We start from the raw sequence: 19928 nt of genomic DNA on the forward strand, positions 1-19928 counted from the left end.
TGCATATAATCTGAAATTTGTGAAGGTGGAAAAGGAGGCCAGTGAGCAGGGCTTTTAATATTTTGAGTCTGGAGGTGACAAGGCATGGATGAGCGTTTCAGCAGCATTAGGAGTGAGATAGTGGCAGAGGCCACAGTAGTGATACTGCAGCGATGGAAGAAAACAAACTTGTATAGAGTCTGAATAAAAGGTTTGATGGAAAGTTGAACAAAATATTGGGTCTGCCTAGACTTTGTGATTTGGAGGGAGTAACTGAAGTCAATACAGTCTGCACCTGAGGTGATGAGCTGCTGGCAGAAGTTGAGCAGGCTATGGTTCTCTATGCATGTTAGTATCTGTTTGCATCAGATACTGCACTTTATTTTCAGTCCAAATCTGTGACAAATATGAAGGTTTGGGTGAACCGCGCTTTAGATAGCATCTTCCAGAAACATCACAGCTTGGAAAGAATGTTGATATTATCATAAAAACTTAGAACTTTGTTCCAAATTATAATTTTCACAGCGCACTATCGAATGGAGACCACAATGTATATTGCAGAGTTCTTGCTGATAGTTACAAAGGGTGTAGTGATTTGGTTCGAAAACAGCTGTCATATTACCTTCAAACACTTCTTCGGGGTTAGACCTGAACAGCAGTGGTGTTCCCTATGGTATAGCTACCCCATTGAGTCTCTTATTAACAAAACATAATACTAAACCTTGCATTTGATATGGTTGTCAAAATCTCTCGCTTCACAAAATGTACTATAAAGACCATGTATTTTGCACACAACAATATCCCACAAACAACCATTAAGTGAATGACCAATTTTATCTGGAGTTTTGTTGGCCAGGATACTGGGAGAAATCCCTTTCTCTTTTTGAATAGTGCCAATGGGATCTTTAATATCCAACTGAACAGGCAGATGGAGGCTCAATTTAACATCTCATGTGAAGAATGACACTTCCAACAATGCGCTCTCTCAGCACTACATTAAGTTGCCTAGACCATGAGCTCAAATTCCTGATTCAGAGAAGTGTGCTACCAACTGAGCCAAAATTCGGCCCAAATGTACTGTGAGATACATATGGTGGATGACATTCAGACTTCCAAAAGGCATTTGATGATCTAACACATGAAAAAAAAACTGTGGTCACTGGGCATCAAGGACAAGACATGGGCATAAATGTAGAACTGGCTGAAGGGAAAGAAGCAGAGGATTATTGTTGGGAGGTGGTATTTAGCAAGTGCCTCATGGGTTTGTAATGGAACACCTCCTGTTCCCTGTATATATTAATGACTGGGATTCACAGACTCAGTGAAAGATCTTTAGATTTATAAATAGTACCAACTTGGAGAAATTTGTGGAATCAGAAGAGGCAGCAAATGTTTTACAAAGAGCTGGATTGGGTACACACTCGGACTGATAACTGCAAAATGAAGTTAAATAGAAATAAATAGGACGGAAGAATAGGATACACATGTACTTCATAAATAATAGAACTTGCCAAGGGGCAGGTGAAAAGAGATTGAGGGTCCTCAACCCTATAAATTCCTTCAGGCCCTAGCACCTCCCTACCTCGGATCTGCTCGTATCCCACTGTGCATCCCCAGCCCGCTCTGTGCCACCGTTGGTGACTAAGCCTTCCATCATTATGCGCCCAACTTCTCAAACTCCCTGCTTCTGTGGAGTCCTGTAGCTCAGTGGTTAGAGCACTCGCTTTGCAAGCGAGAGACCTGAGATCAATTCCAGGCAGGTCAGGGCGAAACCTTGGGCAAGTTTCCTTACTCCACCCAGAGCCTAATAATATTCCCCCCATAACCAAAAACAATAATAAATTGGTCATTTTCAATCTACGACTGTTTGTGGGACATTGCTGTGCGCAATTGGCTGCCGCGTTCGCCCACAAGTGTGTTCTGTGAAGCGCTTTGGGACGTCCTCCCGACGTGAAAAGCGCTATATCAAATGCAAGGATTATTATTATTCTACCCCTTCTCCTGGACTCCTTCTCTGTAACCCTCTGCCTCACTTCCTGTACATTCCATCCTAAAACATTGGATTCATGAACAGTTTAAGGTTTACATTTTTAGCTCAAATAAAAAAAACAATATGATACTGATTGGCCCCAAGAGAAAAAGTAATCTTGCAACAAGCTCGTCAGAGGATGCATTTCCAGTCACCTCACATTGGCTTTTCTAATTAGAATCATTTATAAGGATGTTCCGATTGGAGTCTCTGCAACACATTCCTCACTGGGTTCTCTAACGTTAGAATGATATTTTACCAAATTTCTGGTCCAGATATGACCCAACAACCAAATACAGAGTTTGTGCTTGGTTTCTCTCTGGACTTGGGAGCCTGAAGGACACTTGCCATCACTGTGCAAGTTACAAAGACTGGGGTAGAAACAGATGAAGTGGGGAGAAAGGTTAGTTAATGTGAGTGGGGAAGAACTGAACTAAATGGACACATTCATAAATCATAAATAATCTGGAAAAGAAAATCTGGAAAAATGTCATTTGTGGAGGTGAAATCATAGGCGATGAGAAACAGATGGTTACTATGGATGGAGATCACTGATGAGAAAACGCACCGGTACAGTATGCATTCCATTAGTCAGAGTGCAAGGGTTTCCTACTCTCAATGCCAGAGAGCTAAAGTTGTATTTGAATATAACTTGCAGTCATGAAAGGACTCTACGTTCTGTCAAAACCAGTAGCTTTTCCTGCTTGTTCTGGATGTAATTAGAAGGTGGTTGGTTCAGTTTCATTAGTGTCATGCACTTTGTTAACCTCCGGTGATGTTTTATCCCAAAATATTAATAGCTACCATGTTAAAACAACAAATGTCCCTAGAAACTATCAAATGATGCGTTTCTGCTGCTACTGTGGCAATTAGCAAGCCTTGCGGTCTGGCATCTGCTCCAAGTACGCTTTAAACACTTGCCATATCCCAATAAATATAGGCTCCTTCGCAACCCAAGGAATAAATTTAACATTATCCCACAGTAAAACACAGCAAATATTCATCCTCTGGAATACCCATGTATAGATGGGATGTTTGATTTGGTTATTCTTAAGCATGTGATAGTTTTCCACATGTGTCAAGCAGCTGACGAAAAAAACATTTTGTATCAAATGTTACATCATAAGATGATTTGCAATAGTAGTCAACCTTAGATATGGCTTCCTCTTCTTAAAATTAACTGACCCACAAATAAGTATGCCATCATCCAAACAAAGCCTGGTGTCATTTTTGTGCAAAGTAAATTTCAATTACCAGGTAAGGCCTGTCACCAAGTATTCTTGTTAATGGCTTTATCAATGAACACTAGGCGGTGACTTTCACCAAATTCCTTTGAGAAATTGTCAAAATTGAGAACCATTCATTTATTTTCTGTTTCCTTAATCCATATGTGGGCATGCCCTTGTCACTAAATGAGCTGAACTGTGGCATAAATCATTAATTGTGTTTTATGGGTAGCGATTAAATGACTCGGAACATCACAGCTGAACCCAGTGCTGTCCCAGTTTGCACCACTTGCACACACACACATGCACATGTGAACATAAGTGCTCACACACACACTGTAGCAGGGATCACTCAGTCCCACTACCTTGCTCTGTCCCCACAGTCCTTCAAGCCTCTATCTCTCATATACCTGTCTACGACCCTCTTGAAACCCACACTGGCCTCTGCCTCTCCCACCATTTAGAGACTAGAGAGGCTGGGATTATTCTCTTTAGAGCAGAGAAGACTAGGGGGAGATTTAATAGAGGTGTTCGGAATTAGCAGGGGTTTTGATTGAGTAGATAGGGTGCAACTTTTTCCACTGGCCGGTAGGTCGGTAACCAGGGCACACGGATTTAAGATAATTGGCAAAAGAACCAGGACGGAGATGAGGAGAATTTTTTATTACTCAGAGAGTTGTTACGGTCTGGAATGCACTGCCTGAAAGGCTGATGGAAACAGATTCAATAACAACTTTCAAAAAGGAATTGGGTAGGTACTTGAAAAAGGAAAAATTTGCAAGGATATGGGGAAAGAGCAGTGGTGGTGGGGGGGGCGCTGATTGGGTATCTCTTCCAAAGAGCCAGCATAGGCACAATGGGCCGAATGGCCTCCTTCTGTGCTGTAATATTCTATGATTCTATGAAATGGGTGTCAGCTCAGTTGGGGTTCAAGTCCCACATTGTCCAGGCTGGCAGTGTCAGGAGCAACTCCATTACTAGATAATAGAATTCAACTGGGGTAACTTTTCATATAATAATGTAATAATTCCTTAAAACAATTAACAATAATTTGGTCACTCAATCCACAACTGTTTATGGGACACTGCTTTGTGCAATTGGCTGCCGTGTTTCACCCACAAAATATACGGTCAATTCACTTTAGTGTATTCTGTGATGCACTTTGAGATGTCTAGAAGACGTGATAAGGCGCTATATCAAATGCAAGGATTATTTCTTTGTTTTGTAACGTTAGAAGATACTATGATTGGGCTTAGCACCCAGGAAGAGGATCCGTCAATCAACGTTCCCACTCCTGAACACTGTCTAGTGACCTCAGAATTGGTTCTGTTGTTCTCAATGGCCAAGCTGACTGGTGATACTGGCATACTGTGTTCACACGTGGAGAATGGCTACTTGGACAAGATACCAAAATGCTGTGGGTTCCTGCGTAATTGGCAAAACTCTGCATATTCAGAAGAGGAGGGAAGCAAATTGTCCCAAAAATTGGCTGTACAAATTGTACAATTTCTCAGATCCGATTGTGAACCAGAATGCTTTTAAACTGAATTATCTGCCAAGCACCAAATCCAAGGATTATATTTAATTATCGCCAATAAACTGGTTGTTAAGACACTGAGCAATGAATGATCCCAGTTAACTAAATTTCATATCTTAAACTTAAAGCATTAACCTGGTATTGCAAGCTTTGAAAGTGGATGTTTAATGATGCCAATAAGGTACCTACCAGTGCAGGAAGGACTGCCATTGCCTCTCAAAAAACAAGTTGACAAATGTAGGCTCTGAAGAGCTGCCCCCTTATATACAATTAGTGACGGTTGTACAGGTTAGTGTGAGGCAGTTGTTCCTCAGTTCTCACAGGTTGTAGAATGATTGCTTGTTAGGAGAAATTCTGGCAAAAAATGCGTTCAGCACTTTCCTGAAATGGTACAGGGTATTCTTCCTGTGAGGTGAAAATGAACTAACATCTGTTGAATAAAACCACTCTTATATAGGATGTGAGAACATGATAGATTATGTGTTTGACCCCCAAATCACAATGTAGTAAAGGTGCCATGTTGAATGAATGAATGACATGCTTTTTCACATGATTGAATGCCTTATGAAATGATTAGGAATGCTTTCATTCCAGATGTGCATATCTAAATTCAGGCAGTATATGCTTCCAAAATCAGGTTCTGGGTTCAAGCTCTAGCATTAGACAAGCTAACACACCATTGGACGTCACTGGAGTTTCAGACCATGAGTTATTTCGTCACTTAAATCCACAATAGTTGGGACTGAATGCACATGGTCAAACAGCAGGGGTGAGTTGTTAATCGACAAAAGAAGCAATGTGCAAAATTATACTTGTTTTCTACCTGTATTATTCGTTTCTGAATTTTTGTTTATTTTTAAATATTCAGTTTAAGAAATTTTAAACTTTGCTTAAGCTTCAAAGGTAGAAAAAGAGTAAAGTCTTAAAGTTTTGAATAAAACTGTAAATGAGGGTACAATTAATTAAATTTTTTAGGTCACATGGGTGTCTGACACATATGGAAACCTACCCTTATGGTTAAAAGTATACATGGAAATTTCCCCGTGCCTGGAATGAACTGTAACTTTCTCCCCAGAGAGACACAGCCTATTCACTTAATCCTTGAAACTATTACATGCAGGTTTGAAAGAGCCAAGGTTCGAAAACACCAGAGTATGTGTTGGGATACTGCTGGAGCTTAACCAACTAGAATTGCGCAGCTTGCCATTATGAACACTATTTGACAAGCTTCTTGCTGCTTGCCCAGCTACAACCACCCTGCCCTTTAAAGCTTTGGGTTGCAGATTGACAGGAGCTGAGTCTGTACTGATTGGTCCAAGTTCTGCCAACGAGCAATTCTAACTGGCCATGGAGTACTGCAGATGTGACTGGTTCAGGAACTAAGACAACCAAGACCATCAGAGAGGATGAACTCCATTCTGATATTCTATTGCTAAACATGCCCTTTTGGAGCCAGCTAAGCCCCAAATAGACTGTGCTTACATTCTCCTCCCCATCCCCCAGACAGTAGTCAAAATAACTACACAGATACTACAGTTGATCACAAATACTTGTGAAACATCTTGAGACCTTTCGACATTACAGGTGCTATTTCAATGCAAGGATTATGTATTTCTTATTTATTGATAATCTGGATGAGTCAAAAGTACATTCACTGACGTTATCTTGGCACTGTAAACAGCTATAGGTTTTGAACACCAGGATGTACAATTGCACTAGCAGAATCTTACCTCAAAGCACCATCTTCCAAGCAAGTAGTATAAAGATGGATCATCTTTCTTCAACTGAATGGCTTGATCAATGTGTTCCTGGAAGAATATTACAATAACCCTAGTCAATTGTGAACCAAAAACTCATTTTACACTCAAAGTGGATCAAGAGTTGATTCACTCAACACACATAAAATACAAGCATTTTAATCAATCACATTCTCTTCAGTTTTATACTTTGCTTCAAGCAATTTTTAAATTATTTTCCCTCTTTGCCATTCCTCCAACTAAGAGGATGGATAGGTGGCTGTCTACTACTGCATCTCTACCTTAATATGGCTGGCTTTCCAAAGGCTGGGCCAAGTTTAGGAATTAGACTCCAAGGACACTGCAGTCACGAACCATCCTGTACCCTACACTTCACGGGAAAGATGCAAAGCTTAAAAACACCAAGCGAGTCCTGTATCTGGGTCGCATTAACTGTGAAGAGTTTCTGAGTCAAACAGCTGAAAGGAGATGAATTAATTTAAAAGTTAAGTTAAAATGATTTAATCACCAAATCATTCAGATTTTTTCTAATAATTGAACTCCCTCGCACAGTTCAGATCAGTAACTCCTCAGCATATCCATCACTTCAGAGCTGGAGGATTGTGTTTTAAATTAATGTGTCAAACGCAATTTCATGCTATGCTAAAAAGGTAGGAAGCTTGTTTGAGAAGTAGCGGGGAAAATCTACTTTTTCTGTCAAAGAAAACAACCTTATCATGTAACTTCCTCTCTGATAAACTAACAATATACGCAGAAACAGTTGACGGATTTGAGCTTTCAGGGGAAGTCATTAACACAACTTTCTTTTCCGAATTTTATACGAAAGCCTAGCTGTAGATTTGACAAGTCCAGCATAGATTTGGGTCACTTGTGTTCATATTAACAACATCTGGCAGAGCAAGTTCTGGAAAGGGATTTTCTTTTCACTCACACAGATACTGATAAATCATCCCAAACAGCTCTAAACAGCAACTCACTAACCAGCCAGAATACTTTTCAGATCATGTACTCCAGCCAATTCCTGAACTTTCTGCTCATGAGAAGTACCGCAAGACAAATGCAACCTTCCGAGAGCTCCATTTCTTAAACGTTTTATCAAATATTAAACGAACAAGCATTTCAATAAACAGTTGCTTATAAATAATAATTAAAATTAATATTACCAAACTTTCAGAGATAGAGGTTAAGTTGGAGGGAGTTTCACAAAGAATTGTGCATCCTGCAGCATAAAATTCACCACAATCAATAGATCCAGATCTCAAAGGTAGCGCTATATTGATTTCTGTTGATTATTATACAGGAACGCTGCATGGCTAGGAATCAGTTTATGTCAGAAAGCAGGTGTATAATGCATGAAACCTTTGTGAAGGCTGCAACTCAGATTTCTCTTAAGCTCATGAGAAACCGGATCTGATGAAGAAACAGCGAAGACCCACTGGACTGGGTTTTGTGGGCTGTGGAGATTGAGCTCTGACATACTAAGTGTGGATGTGCATTCTGCAGTAACAAATGAGCTGAAAATCATCTCTGGTCTCTGAGCTGGTCAGTTGAGATGTGAATAGCAAACCTGGGGGACACTGAGAGTTTAGATCAATTAGGAAGGAACTTCCAAGCCTTTCATGAGAGCCTGAAGGATTAAGTTTGCCATTACAACTCTTTTCTAATTTGTTTGCCAGTATTAGTCTGTGCAACCATAAAATGTAATGTTAATGGAGTCCTGTAGCTCAGTGGTTAGAGCACTCGCCTTGCAAGCGAGACACCTGGGTTCAATTCCAGGCAGGGCGAAACCTTCCTTACTCCACACAGAGCCTAATAATAATCCCTCCAAAACAAAACAATAATAAATTGGTCATTTCAATCCACGACTGTTTGTGGGACACTGCTGTGCGCAATTGGCTGCCGTGTTTTGCCCACAAATATACAGTCAATTCACTTTACAGCATATTCTGTGAAGCGCTTTGAGACTTCTAGAATACGTGAAAAGCGCTATATCAAATGAAAGGATTATTATTATTATTAAAGAATTGGTTTATCTGATTTTCTGTGTCTGTTTCTGACTGCAATATCGAACATACCTAATCTGAAGAGGTTAGCTTGTCTGCCCCTACCCAAAGGCCACTTCACTAAATTCATGGTCAGGTTTATGGGAGCTACATAAATCTAAAGTGAAAGCTTGTGCCCAACATCCTGGGGCTGGTCACATTTTACATTAATGAAATTTGTTACACTGAGCTATGAATTTCAAACATACCACTGTGGGCTATTACCAAGTGGAGGCCAGGCAGGATCCACAGGAAGAAAAAAAATGTAGACCAACGTAGAACCTTTTCGGTCCCTCTGTGGATACCAAGATTCTCTACCTCTGAATTACCTTCATTACCTTCCTTGGTGGAGATCAAGAAACGGAGAGACCAAATGGAATGACCAAATTACAGCTTAGCCAGACAAGTTATCAATGGAGACGCACTGAGCAGCAAGTCACTTGGGTGACAAGTGGAAGCGCACAAGAAAATTATATGCTTTCTAACGACTACCATTGAGCTATAATGTTGGAACGTCTTACAAGACAGTTTCTCCAGATATCCTGGTCAACAACCCCAGATAAAATTAGTCATTCAGATCATGGATGCCTCTCTCAGCAAGTAAGAAGTTTGACGGGTTCAAGCCCCATGTTGGGACTTTTGGGCTGAATGCCAATGCAATGCTGGAGGGAGTAGATGTATTGTTGGAGATGCTGCCTTTCAGATAAGACATTAAACCTTGTTCAGGCGGGTGTTAAAGATAGTGTGGCACATTTCAAAAAAAGAGAAGTGAGTTTCTCCTCGTGTTTCCAAATAAAATTGGTTACACACTTCGGGACTGTTTGTGCAAATTGGATGCCATGTTCGTCTATAAATAAAGACACTACACAGTAAATTCTGTAAAATACATCCTCCTGAAGTGAAAGGTGCTATATGAAATGCAAAGATGATCATTATAGGATTATCAAAATAAAACTCGGAAAGATCATCTTGCATGTTCACTGAAGAAACATTTTCCTTCAAATATCTCCTCTACAGTCTCTAAGATGACATTTGAAGACTTTGAAGGTTTAATGAGAGAGCAAAATGTTTAAGATTTGTAACATTCCTGTCCTGTAATATTCTATAATTAAACAAGTAGATTGGTATCAATCAGGGCAGTTTCATTGTATATTTATAAAATGCTAGAAGTATGCCTTATAAACATAGATGGTATGGCTAAATTGTACATGAATTGGTATAACAGAATGTAGGCTGGGAAAACAGTAGCAAGCACAGATATCTCACAAAATTAGCTAATGACAGTTGGAAGAATTAAACAGGCATCAATGGAGATTTCTCATAGCTGGTTAGCTGGCATAATGGTAAGTCTTGACCTGAACTTCTGTATACAAGGACCAGTGTTCCAGGCAGTGAGATATGTAAAGCTTTTCTGTTTATGATGTATACAGCTGTTTTGGACTGATTTAAACTGTTGAAGTGCAGCTGCAATAGTTCTTCTGTTCCTGGCATAAATATAAAGGGCTGGATTAAGTGCTAGCATCTCTTATGGTGCTGCTCTGTCATATTATATGCAGGACTGAGAACCTGAGTACATCCCTGAGGTGTAAAGGATAAATTCTGTCTCCCTCGTCTCATTCACTGATCCTAATTGCTTTGGACTGCATTGAATCCAGCAGCAATTTGCAGATTTTCTCTGCAGTTTGTCAAACTACAATATTCTTTGGATCGTAGAAAAATAATAATAATCCTTGCATTTGATATAGCACCTTCTAATGTTGTTGAAATGTCGCAAAGCTCTTCATAGAAGAGACTGCTCTTCCAGTCACTTACTGGATTCTGCACAAACAGAACGAGAAAATGCTAAGTGGAAGGGTCCTGCATGGTTGTTGGGATTACTTTGCTGGAGTCTCTGTTATGACTGTCAGATGTTAGGCAGATATTATTTAGGTGACTCCTGTATGGATTCTGTTAATTTTGAATCCATATTAGGCGAAATGTGGACACCACCAATGATCATAAATTGAGATAATCCTTTCGTAGTCCAGGGAGTTTTACTAAGGAGACAATCTGGCTCAGTTGGCAGCACTCTCATCTCTGAGTCGAACAATTATGGGTTCAAACCCCACATTGAGACTTTGAACTCATACAGTCAAGGTTAAGACTCCAATGCAGCGTTAGGGTGTGCTCCATTGTTGGAGTTGCTTCGAATGAGCCGTTAAACCAAGTCTGTTTGTTCAGATGGGCATGAAAGATCCCATGGTAATATTCGAATAGAATCCTGGTGTCCAAGCCAACAATTCCCGAAATAAAATTGGTTGATGGTTAAGTGCTCTGGAATGCTAACCTGCTGGAGGGGCATTATATAAATGCAAGTTGTTGTAGTCATTAATTTCATAGCTATTTGTGGGACATTGTTGTCTCCCAACCTGGGGCTTGAATTCACAACCTTCCTTATTATTCTAACAATAATAAATTGGTCATTTTCAAACTATGACTGTTTGTGGGACACTGTTATGCGCAATTGGCTGCCGTGTTTCACCCACAAATATACAGTCAATTCACTTTACAGTATATTCTGTGAAGTGCTTTGAGATGTCTAGAACACTGAGAGGCAAGAGTGCTACCAACTGAGCCAGACTGACACCTGACACATTATTTATTATTATTTATTTTATGGAAATTTTACAAAATATTTTTAAAAAACTATTGGTTGTTTTAGTAAGCTGCATTTGCAAAATTAAAAGATATTTAGACTCACTGCCTTTTGGAAATCTTTTGCACATTCATCATCCTACAATCCAAACAGCCTTTAATTCTTTTTTGGGGGACTCAAATATTTTCCCTAAACTTTGTGACCAATTTTTGTAAACTTTTTAGTTTTTGTCAGGATGTAGGACTCATTCCTACTCCTTTGGGGAGTCCTGTAGCTCAGTGGTTAGAGCACTCGCCTTGCAAGCGAGACACTTGGCAGGGTGAAACCTTGGGCAAGTTTCCTTACTCCACACGCCTAATAATAGTCCAAAAAACAAAACAATAATAAATTGGTCATTTTCAATCCATGACTGTTTGTGGGACACTGTTGTGCGCAATTGGCTGCCGCGTTTCGCCCACAAAAATGCAGTCAATTCACTTTACAGTATATTCTGTCCAGCGCCTTGGGATGTCATCCCGACGTGAAAGGCGCTATACAAATGTAATCTTGTTGTTGTTGTTCTGAAGGCAGACACATCAACTTTAATGTTAATTAAACTTACGATGTCAGCAAAAACTAAGCGGTTTGCTGGAGAAGATTCTGATTGCTAGAGACTTGCAGATTTCCTAGAGCGTCTGGCAAGATTATCGGATGTTATAAGGAATTATCACCCCATAGATATGTGGACAGGACCAAAGAGATGTCTTTAATAATGTTGCTTACCTTGAAAAGATATCCAGCCTTGATGCGATTCTGGATATTATCATTGTCAGCCTGGTGGCCAGATAAGATAGCATACCTGAAACACAAAGACACTATGTAAAATGCAATGAAAAATACAACCGTGCATTACAAGATGTGACTGGCTCAACTCTCAACAATAAAGCAATCCTGACGGATGATCCAGATTTATTTTTTAAGTCCGTATAAATTTTACTTAGCTGAACTAAACTGGATTTCAGAAGTACAGAAGTTTAATTGTACCCCTTTACCTAGATTTCTGAATACATTAAATACATCCAAGTATTTCTGAATACATTAAATACATCCAAGGGTGGCAGCTGGTTGTTGTGGGACAGCCGTCAGTGGATGCCACAATGAGCTGGATGGAGAATGCCCAGGTTGGACCAGAGTGAGGCCATTGAACTGTCCAGGAAGGGCAGAAGGCAGGGAGAGCAGTAGCAGTGAAGAATGAGTGGCAGTAATGAAAGGTGGGGGGCAGAAGTGGAAGGGGGGGGGTTGATGGGGAGAAGCTCAGGTGGGGGCAGCAGGCAAAACTCATACACTGAGACTGGGAGTCAGCTCACCGTATACATAATAAGACACAATACACATTTTCTACACCATGTAAGATGATGTATTGGGGGGAAGGGGGACATTTGAAATACCAAATATAGTGAGAATTTCTTCAACGACTTGTGAAAGAAAAATTGGCAAAAAACAGAAATATTTATTTTCTGTGCTGATTTGTTCAATTCATCACTTAGCAAAGTGGGGAAAGCAAAGAATGAAAATCCTTCGCCAAAACAAGCCTTTTTTGAATATTTTGGTTGAGAAGCTGGCTGATGGCCAAAAGTCAGCAGTCAGTTACACCACTGAGGTTGATCGGAATAGCAGAGGAATTGAGTTGTCAATTAGTGGTTCGGTGAATGGCTGGTGCAATCTATTCTGCCTCAAATATCGAGGCAGAATAACGTTTAAGACTCTTAAAATCTCATTTTACAGAGCTCAAAGTAATGCTTTGAGTACAGAGCTCAAAGTAATGAGCTCAAAGTAATGCTTAGATAAGATAAGGGGCGCTTCAGCTTTATAAACAAACATCTCAGAGGAGATCTTATAGAGGTTGCATAGAGTACTGATGGAAACATTCCAACAAATCTGTGTGAAAACATTTCTCCTAAGCTCTCCTTTCACTCTTCTTGTTACAACAGCATCTACTCAGTATTTGTGTCCTCTAATCACTTAGTGTAAATATCTTAGTGTAAATAGCTTCTCCCTATTTACGCTGTCAAAAATCCTTCATAACTATATTTATGCTTGAGTTTTGAACAAATTAACAAAGGGAAACAGCTTATCAAATCTTTTCACAATCTTAAATACAACTCGATTCCTCTCAATTGTCACAACTATCGAGAGAAAAGCTGAAACCTGCCCAATCTTCCTTGTTAGCTATAATCTATAAGTATGTGTAGATGCTTAATGATCAAGTAAACCTGAAAAAATACTTGAAGATTCAGAAAGACAGCAGGTTGAGTTCTGAAGAAGAAATACAGGACAGACACTAGGAAGTATTTCTCTACAGAAAGGGCAATAAGTAGCTAGGACCAGTTACTATGAAAGATGGTCAAGGCCGTAATTTAAGAAAAAGGGTGAGATTCATTGAACCGAAGTACCTTCTTGATTCTAACATTTCTTATAAATTAATTTTGTTTTGCTGCATCTAGATCAATGTTGTCTAATAGAAATTGCTGGTTAGCCCCAGGTATGGTGACACCATTTTAGCTACACGCACTAATTTTAGTATAAAATGCCAAACATACACTCACACAATAACAAATAAACTGACTGCCATGCAGTGACAGCTGCTTACTCTGCCCAGGCACAGTGTGCTGCTTGAGGTCCTCTCAATCAAAGCTACCTTAGTAGCCCCGGAGGACTCATGCCTGTATGGACCCCGCTGATACAGAATCAACGTTCAGCTCTGAAGAAGGGTCATGGACTGAAACGTTGACTCACTTTCCTTTCTCCATAGATGCTGCCTGACCTGCTGAGTGTTCCCAGCAACTTCTGTTTTTGTTATAGAATCACTGGGCTCTTTTCCCTTGAAGTGACAATATATTGGGAGTTTACTGTATATCAAGTACAACAAACCATTGTTGGGTTGGAAAGATAACATGGATCAAAATTGCTTTCCATTCAGTTTTGTTATACATTGATTGGCTGGATACAAGGGTAGCTGTCCCAATTGATGATTCCTATGCCTATCTGATAGATATCAACTTTTGCTTGGACAATGTCCTGCAGGACTGCGCTCAGAAAGGGCAAAGGGCAATCTGGTCGTTCTTGTTTTGCTTCAAGGACATAAAGGTCTCAGTGCAACTTAAGACACATGTCCAAAAGAATTGACAAGCCTTGGTCATCAAGGATGGCTTGTCAACCTGCACCTAATACTCCAGGAAGAGAGTGCGCATTCATTCCATTCCAGTTACAGAGAAATGTCCATGTTCAGATGGCATACATATGTGGAACTCTGTCTGGTTTGGATACCCTTAAGCATGGCTTTCCAGCTGTCCCTCAAAAATACATTGATGAAATTGTGCACAACACTGGTAAATAGCGACATAGCATTACAATGATTTAGTGTAAGCAATGTTTGGTGTTATGACGTATCTAAATGTTAGAATTTCAAGTTAGCATAGTCTTGACATAGGCAAGCCATTTTTAAAGCTTGTTCACAGTTCCTCCTTCCCTTGCTCCAAGATGCACAAAGCTTTGTTCTAGGACAGGAAATAGCCCAGATCAGGGCAATTTTGTATAACCTGGTTATGTTATGTTTTACTACAGGTGGCCTGTATCCTAAATGTTAATCCAGCAATAGCAATTAGAATTAATGTTCTCCCATTTTTACCCTCCACGTGGAAGAGATCTCTTTTCTCTTCTCTACTCCATGGACTAAGATGGTGATCTGCCACATCTATGGGAAGTGCTATATTTTACAGGAAAATTAACTATTTGCATATGCAGTAAGGCAAACAAGGAAATGTGGATATCCACAGGGAAAAGTGTGCCCTGTTTCCTCATTCCCCATCAACATTACACTACATTAAAACTAAGCAATTGTAACGTTCAGTATGAAATAGAACAGGAAGGTTGCGTGTATCCATCAAGCTAAATGTTAACAAAGCCCATTGTGGACATGGCACTTGTAGGTTAGCAAAGTACACCACTCACAAAGCAGTTTGTGATTCTTGCCTTGTTTCACTGTTTTAACAAAATATCATTTTATTGTTTCCATGCTTTTCTTGGGATCTGTCCCGGATTCTGGGAGCACAAGAAAAATACAGGAAAACCATCAGGGAAACACAGGAAAGTCTGCATGGTCGCCAGGAAGAGTCTAATTGTGATCTGGGCGCACAGCTTAGCAGTAGGCAGTGCATTAATTGCTCATCAGATAGAAATGCTGAGATTTGTTATCCAGTAGAGTCTGCAAGTTGATTGGCTGCTGACCTTACCTGTGATGCTTATTGTAGGTGACACCACTGTGTTAGGCTGCAATTTATCTGTACCAAAGACTATGGATACTAAACAACAACAAAATTACATTTGTATAGCGCTTTTCAAAAAATATGACTGTACTAGACACCTCAGCAGCGTGGACTATTTGAGCTCAAAGTCTAGGCCTGGGGTGTCAAACTCATTAGATTTTAGGGTTTGGATGAACAGATAAGCATGAACCACAGGATGAGGTTGAGTAGCTTCCTGCAAAAATGGCCAATGCTGACACTACTTCCTGTGAAAATGGTTGCCACTGTTGTCACTTCTTGTGCAATGCACTCGTCTGTAGGAAAGCTGGCAATTGCCCTCGTGGGTCTGCAGGATTCCCACATTATAAGAGCTCTTGCGCAATAGCAATAGCAATGGGGACGTCCTGGGTTTACAAGTTGAACCACAGACCTTTACAGCGCAGAAGAAGGCCAATTGTATTTGTGCTGGCTCTCTGTCCCATTTACCAGTTCTTTCCTCATATCCCTTGTAAATTATTCCTTTTTGGATATCTCTCTAGTTCACTCTTCAAACTTAATATGGATTCTGCTTCAACCCCTGCCCCTGTCAAGGCATTCAAAAACCTAATAATTCTATTAAAAAATCTTCTTAATCTCCTTCACATACTGCAGGTCCATGGTGTGCAATATTATTATATATATAGATAACACTAGATTATAATGGGTCTAATCTAGGTCATACTATTTCCCTTGTTCATTGCTGGACACTACAGTGGGATTTGAATATACTTTGGAATCTTAACTGTTCTTCAAACGTGATAGGGAGAAAGTTGGGGTACAGTAAAACTCATGCAAGTCTTATCAGTCCGGATCATAACATTTAATATGACTTACACAAAGTATAAAATCCAATTTAATCAATAATCTACACTGCGGAATCGTACCTCAATGCATACCTAGCAAGTGTGCATGCATCATTGAGTTAGAACTTCATTTCCCTCGATTCAATGCAGCCGGTAAAGTGCAGTAGCGGTGTTATCAATTAAGAGATGATTTGTTTTGTAAAATATAATGAGTGCAAAGAAATATAAATGGTTTGGGTAAGAAACTGAATGGGACTTGGGTGGGTACGACTTAGGTGATAATACGATTTATAGAGATAAAACTTATGTGAGTTTTACTGTAGTTAGAATTCGTCTCTACAGTAAACCTCACATTTAATACATTTAATATGACTTGTACAAAGTACGAGTTATGTGAAACTTGCACAAATCGTATCATATAAAACTTATGTAAAGTTACCCATAAGTTGTTATACATAACAAATACACAAGTACTGATCTGGTTGGTGACATTAAGACAAGGTTTCGGTACCATATTTAGCCCATAAGTATTAAAGCTATAACAGCCCATTCTGTCCATATACAATACTGCCCAGTACTGGTATGATACATTTTGTGCTTGAGGTAATCATTCAAAGTCTGTGGCTTCAATCAAATTTGGAAGCAATGTCCTTTTTCATTAGAATTTGCCTTGTGAAATTGGATAATCTGGTACCTCTCCCGATAGGTCCTTGTCATTATTTTGCATTTATCTGCATTGCCTGATACCACGATGGCTGGTTAAAACCTTGTTTTCCATACTTGTTCACTGTATTTGAAGTAAAACTGCCCTTCGTTGAATGCCGTTAAAAGTTATATTAAAAATAGTTTTGTAATTTTATTATGTATCAAATGTGGAAAAAAATTCCTGAAATGACCCTACAGAATTGATTCAAAGGAAATTCATGATTTAAAATTGGCTGCCACGTTTTGCCCACAAAATACAGTCAATTCACTTTATGATATATTCTGTGAAGCGCTTTAAGGCATCTCAACGACGTGATAAGGCTCTATATCAAATTTAAGGACTATTATTATTATTAACAATAAGACAATCTTGGTAGTCTGGCCCCCCCAAATCTATTTTTTTTACAAGTCACTCATAGAGAGCTGCTTTGATTAAAATAAATGAATTTTAATCATTTTAACGAGTGCAGAAAAATTCAATTCCTTCAACCTACAAGAAATAATCACTTCTCAGGAGACATATAAAGTCAAATTGACTAATAGTTAGGTTCGGCCTTGCCTGACCTCCAAAAGCACACATGCTGCTGCACAAGCTCACATCTTGCTAATTCAAAATGGGAGCCAAATCCCTAAAGCTCAGGAAACATTCAACTCTAAAACATAATCCAGCTCCATTTCACTGAAAAGCTTTTCAGGTTAATAATGACGCTCATCTTCTGGTAACATTTCACAATACAATTTGGGGAGTTGAGTTTCCTTTTCTGGCTTGTTCTGTTAGTCTCTGTTCAAGGGTAGAGAGGGTGGTTGGGTGGGTGAGGGGGAGAACAGAATATTTTAAGCGCTAATTTGGAGAATGATACAGTGCATAGCGGGCAGGAGCCAGTAAGTCTGCAGTTATACAGCTGAGATCACACATCACCATATCCAATACCGAGCTCTGAGGCTTGTACTTTGGCTGACTCTCTTTTGAACTGGTTGCGATCGCATCCCTTGGACTCCCCAGATGTAAAAAATACTGCTCTCGGTGGACTTGCACCTCCAAGGTAGCAGTGGGTTGCTTTAAACATCAGCCTCCTCTTATTCAGTAATTGTGTGCGTACCATGTACATGAGCTGCCAGTTTGCTTCGCCAACAATTATAAAGAAAAATATACAGTTTCTATAAAATAAATGTACTTGCTCCTCAAGGTTCATTAAGGTTTTCAGCCTCTCTTCAAATGCCAGATTTATGTGTAGCCTAGAAACTACCTTGAACTAAAGTTGACACAATATAGACTTATCGGTGGTGTTGAAGAGGAAAAATGTCTGAATGAATCCAGTTGATTTTTAATGCAGTCATAATTATCATACAGATATCAAGTTGGTTAGGCACAATTTGATATTTACACTATAAAAGTTGAGTGCAGTATGAAAAGTTTATGTGCAAAAGGTTTACACTGGCTATCCCCAAGACAGCTTTACAACAATATAACATTTGCAATAATAATCCTTACAACTGATGTGCTTTATTGAAACATCTCAAAGTTCTTCAGTGTTTTTTTTAAGTACTAATTAAACATTTTAATAGGGTGAGCTGAGGACCAGGTTACTTAATTCTGTAAATTCTATTATCGTATACTGTTTTTGGACTAGCAGAGATCTATATCTGTTGAACCATAGAAATGCATGGCACAGAAGACAGCCATTCGGCCATTGTGTCTGCCTGGCTTCTTGAAAGCAATCATTTCATTCCCATTTATCTGCCGTTTCCCCAAACTCCTGTAGCAGACTCCTTTTATGGTAATGTCTAGTTCCCAGAAATTAAGGGTGGGAGGCACAGGGTTACTATTTGCAATGGAGATGTAAATTTTGCCCCTCATACAGCCCCATATCATTTATATAAATGAGAAAAGATGTGGCCCTAACAAGGATCCCTGGGGGATATCTCCGTTGCACAAGCGAATGCTTCTGCTATTTGAAGACTATATTTGACTAATATTCTCCTTACCAGTTTCTGTAGCTACACCTTCCATAATCCCCGACTCAGATAAACTTTGCAGCTCATATCCATTCCAGCACCAGGCTCTATGCTCCCCAGTAACAGACTTCAAGATTCTCTTCCAAACCGCCAAATCCCTACCTGATCCTGTCCCACCGTACTTCAGCAATATGCTCCAGCACTATTCCTTTGCTCTTTGTTCTTTCAACTTTGGTCTACTATTTATGACCTACATCCTTGTACTTAACCTTTAGCCTCTGCTCTGTGAAAATCTCTCAAAATTCCATCACATTACACTTTCTCTCTCACTGCCTTCAAAACCCTCTTATAAATTGATCGCATCAGATTCTGAAGCCATTGATTGCTGTACAAAACCTATTTCTCTCCCCCACCACACCCGATTCTTTCGCAATCCTTTTTGGTTCCAAAATTCAAAAGTCAACCGACTGCACCTCAGGGAAAGCTGATCAGATTTGGATGCAATGGAAAACATGCCATGCTGTGAGGAAATTCGGTTCTCACCAATCTCACAGCTGAGAAAATATTTAAGAATATTTGTCTAAGTAAATAAGTATTTGAGATCATACAAGAATGAATCATGCTGACAGAATATCACTGTGGCCTTGGTATTCACATCAAAACTTTTATTTTTAAAATGTATTTTCAAACACAGAAATTAATGTCGCACACAGCCACAAACTTCCAATCACTGCCTTTACCCACTGGGTCTGAAAAAATAGTGCACCAGTGAGGTTAGCTTTTCACCATAGGGTTACTGAGTTAGTTACGACCAGAACTTAAGAGTAAAATATTTTGTACAACAATGGGGTGAAAGAGGCTATAGCAAATGTAAGGATTAATTTTACTCAAGATAAAATGGGTTTAAATGGGAGTGCAGACAGTTTGTGGCTGGAAT

At 39.5% G+C, this 19928-nt stretch overlaps 1 protein-coding gene across 2 annotated transcripts in view; it reads right to left on the reverse strand.

Annotated features, from left to right (window-relative positions):
- Positions 1-19928, reverse strand: part of rmdn3 (regulator of microtubule dynamics 3) — a 76044-nt gene that overhangs the window by 11653 nt on the left and 44463 nt on the right. For both annotated transcript variants that reach the window (XM_042338040.1, XM_042338039.1), the window contains 2 exons: positions 11968-12043; positions 6502-6579 (listed from right to left, as the gene is read on the reverse strand). In XM_042338040.1, coding sequence (XP_042193974.1) covers positions 6502-6579; positions 11968-12043 — 154 coding nt within the window. The remainder of the gene's footprint in view (positions 1-6501; positions 6580-11967; positions 12044-19928) is intronic.

The sequence above is a fragment of the Callorhinchus milii genome, unplaced genomic scaffold, assembly GCF_018977255.1.
Source record: "Callorhinchus milii isolate IMCB2004 unplaced genomic scaffold, IMCB_Cmil_1.0 Scaffold9, whole genome shotgun sequence".
Taxonomy (NCBI): Eukaryota; Metazoa; Chordata; class Chondrichthyes; order Chimaeriformes; family Callorhinchidae; genus Callorhinchus; species Callorhinchus milii.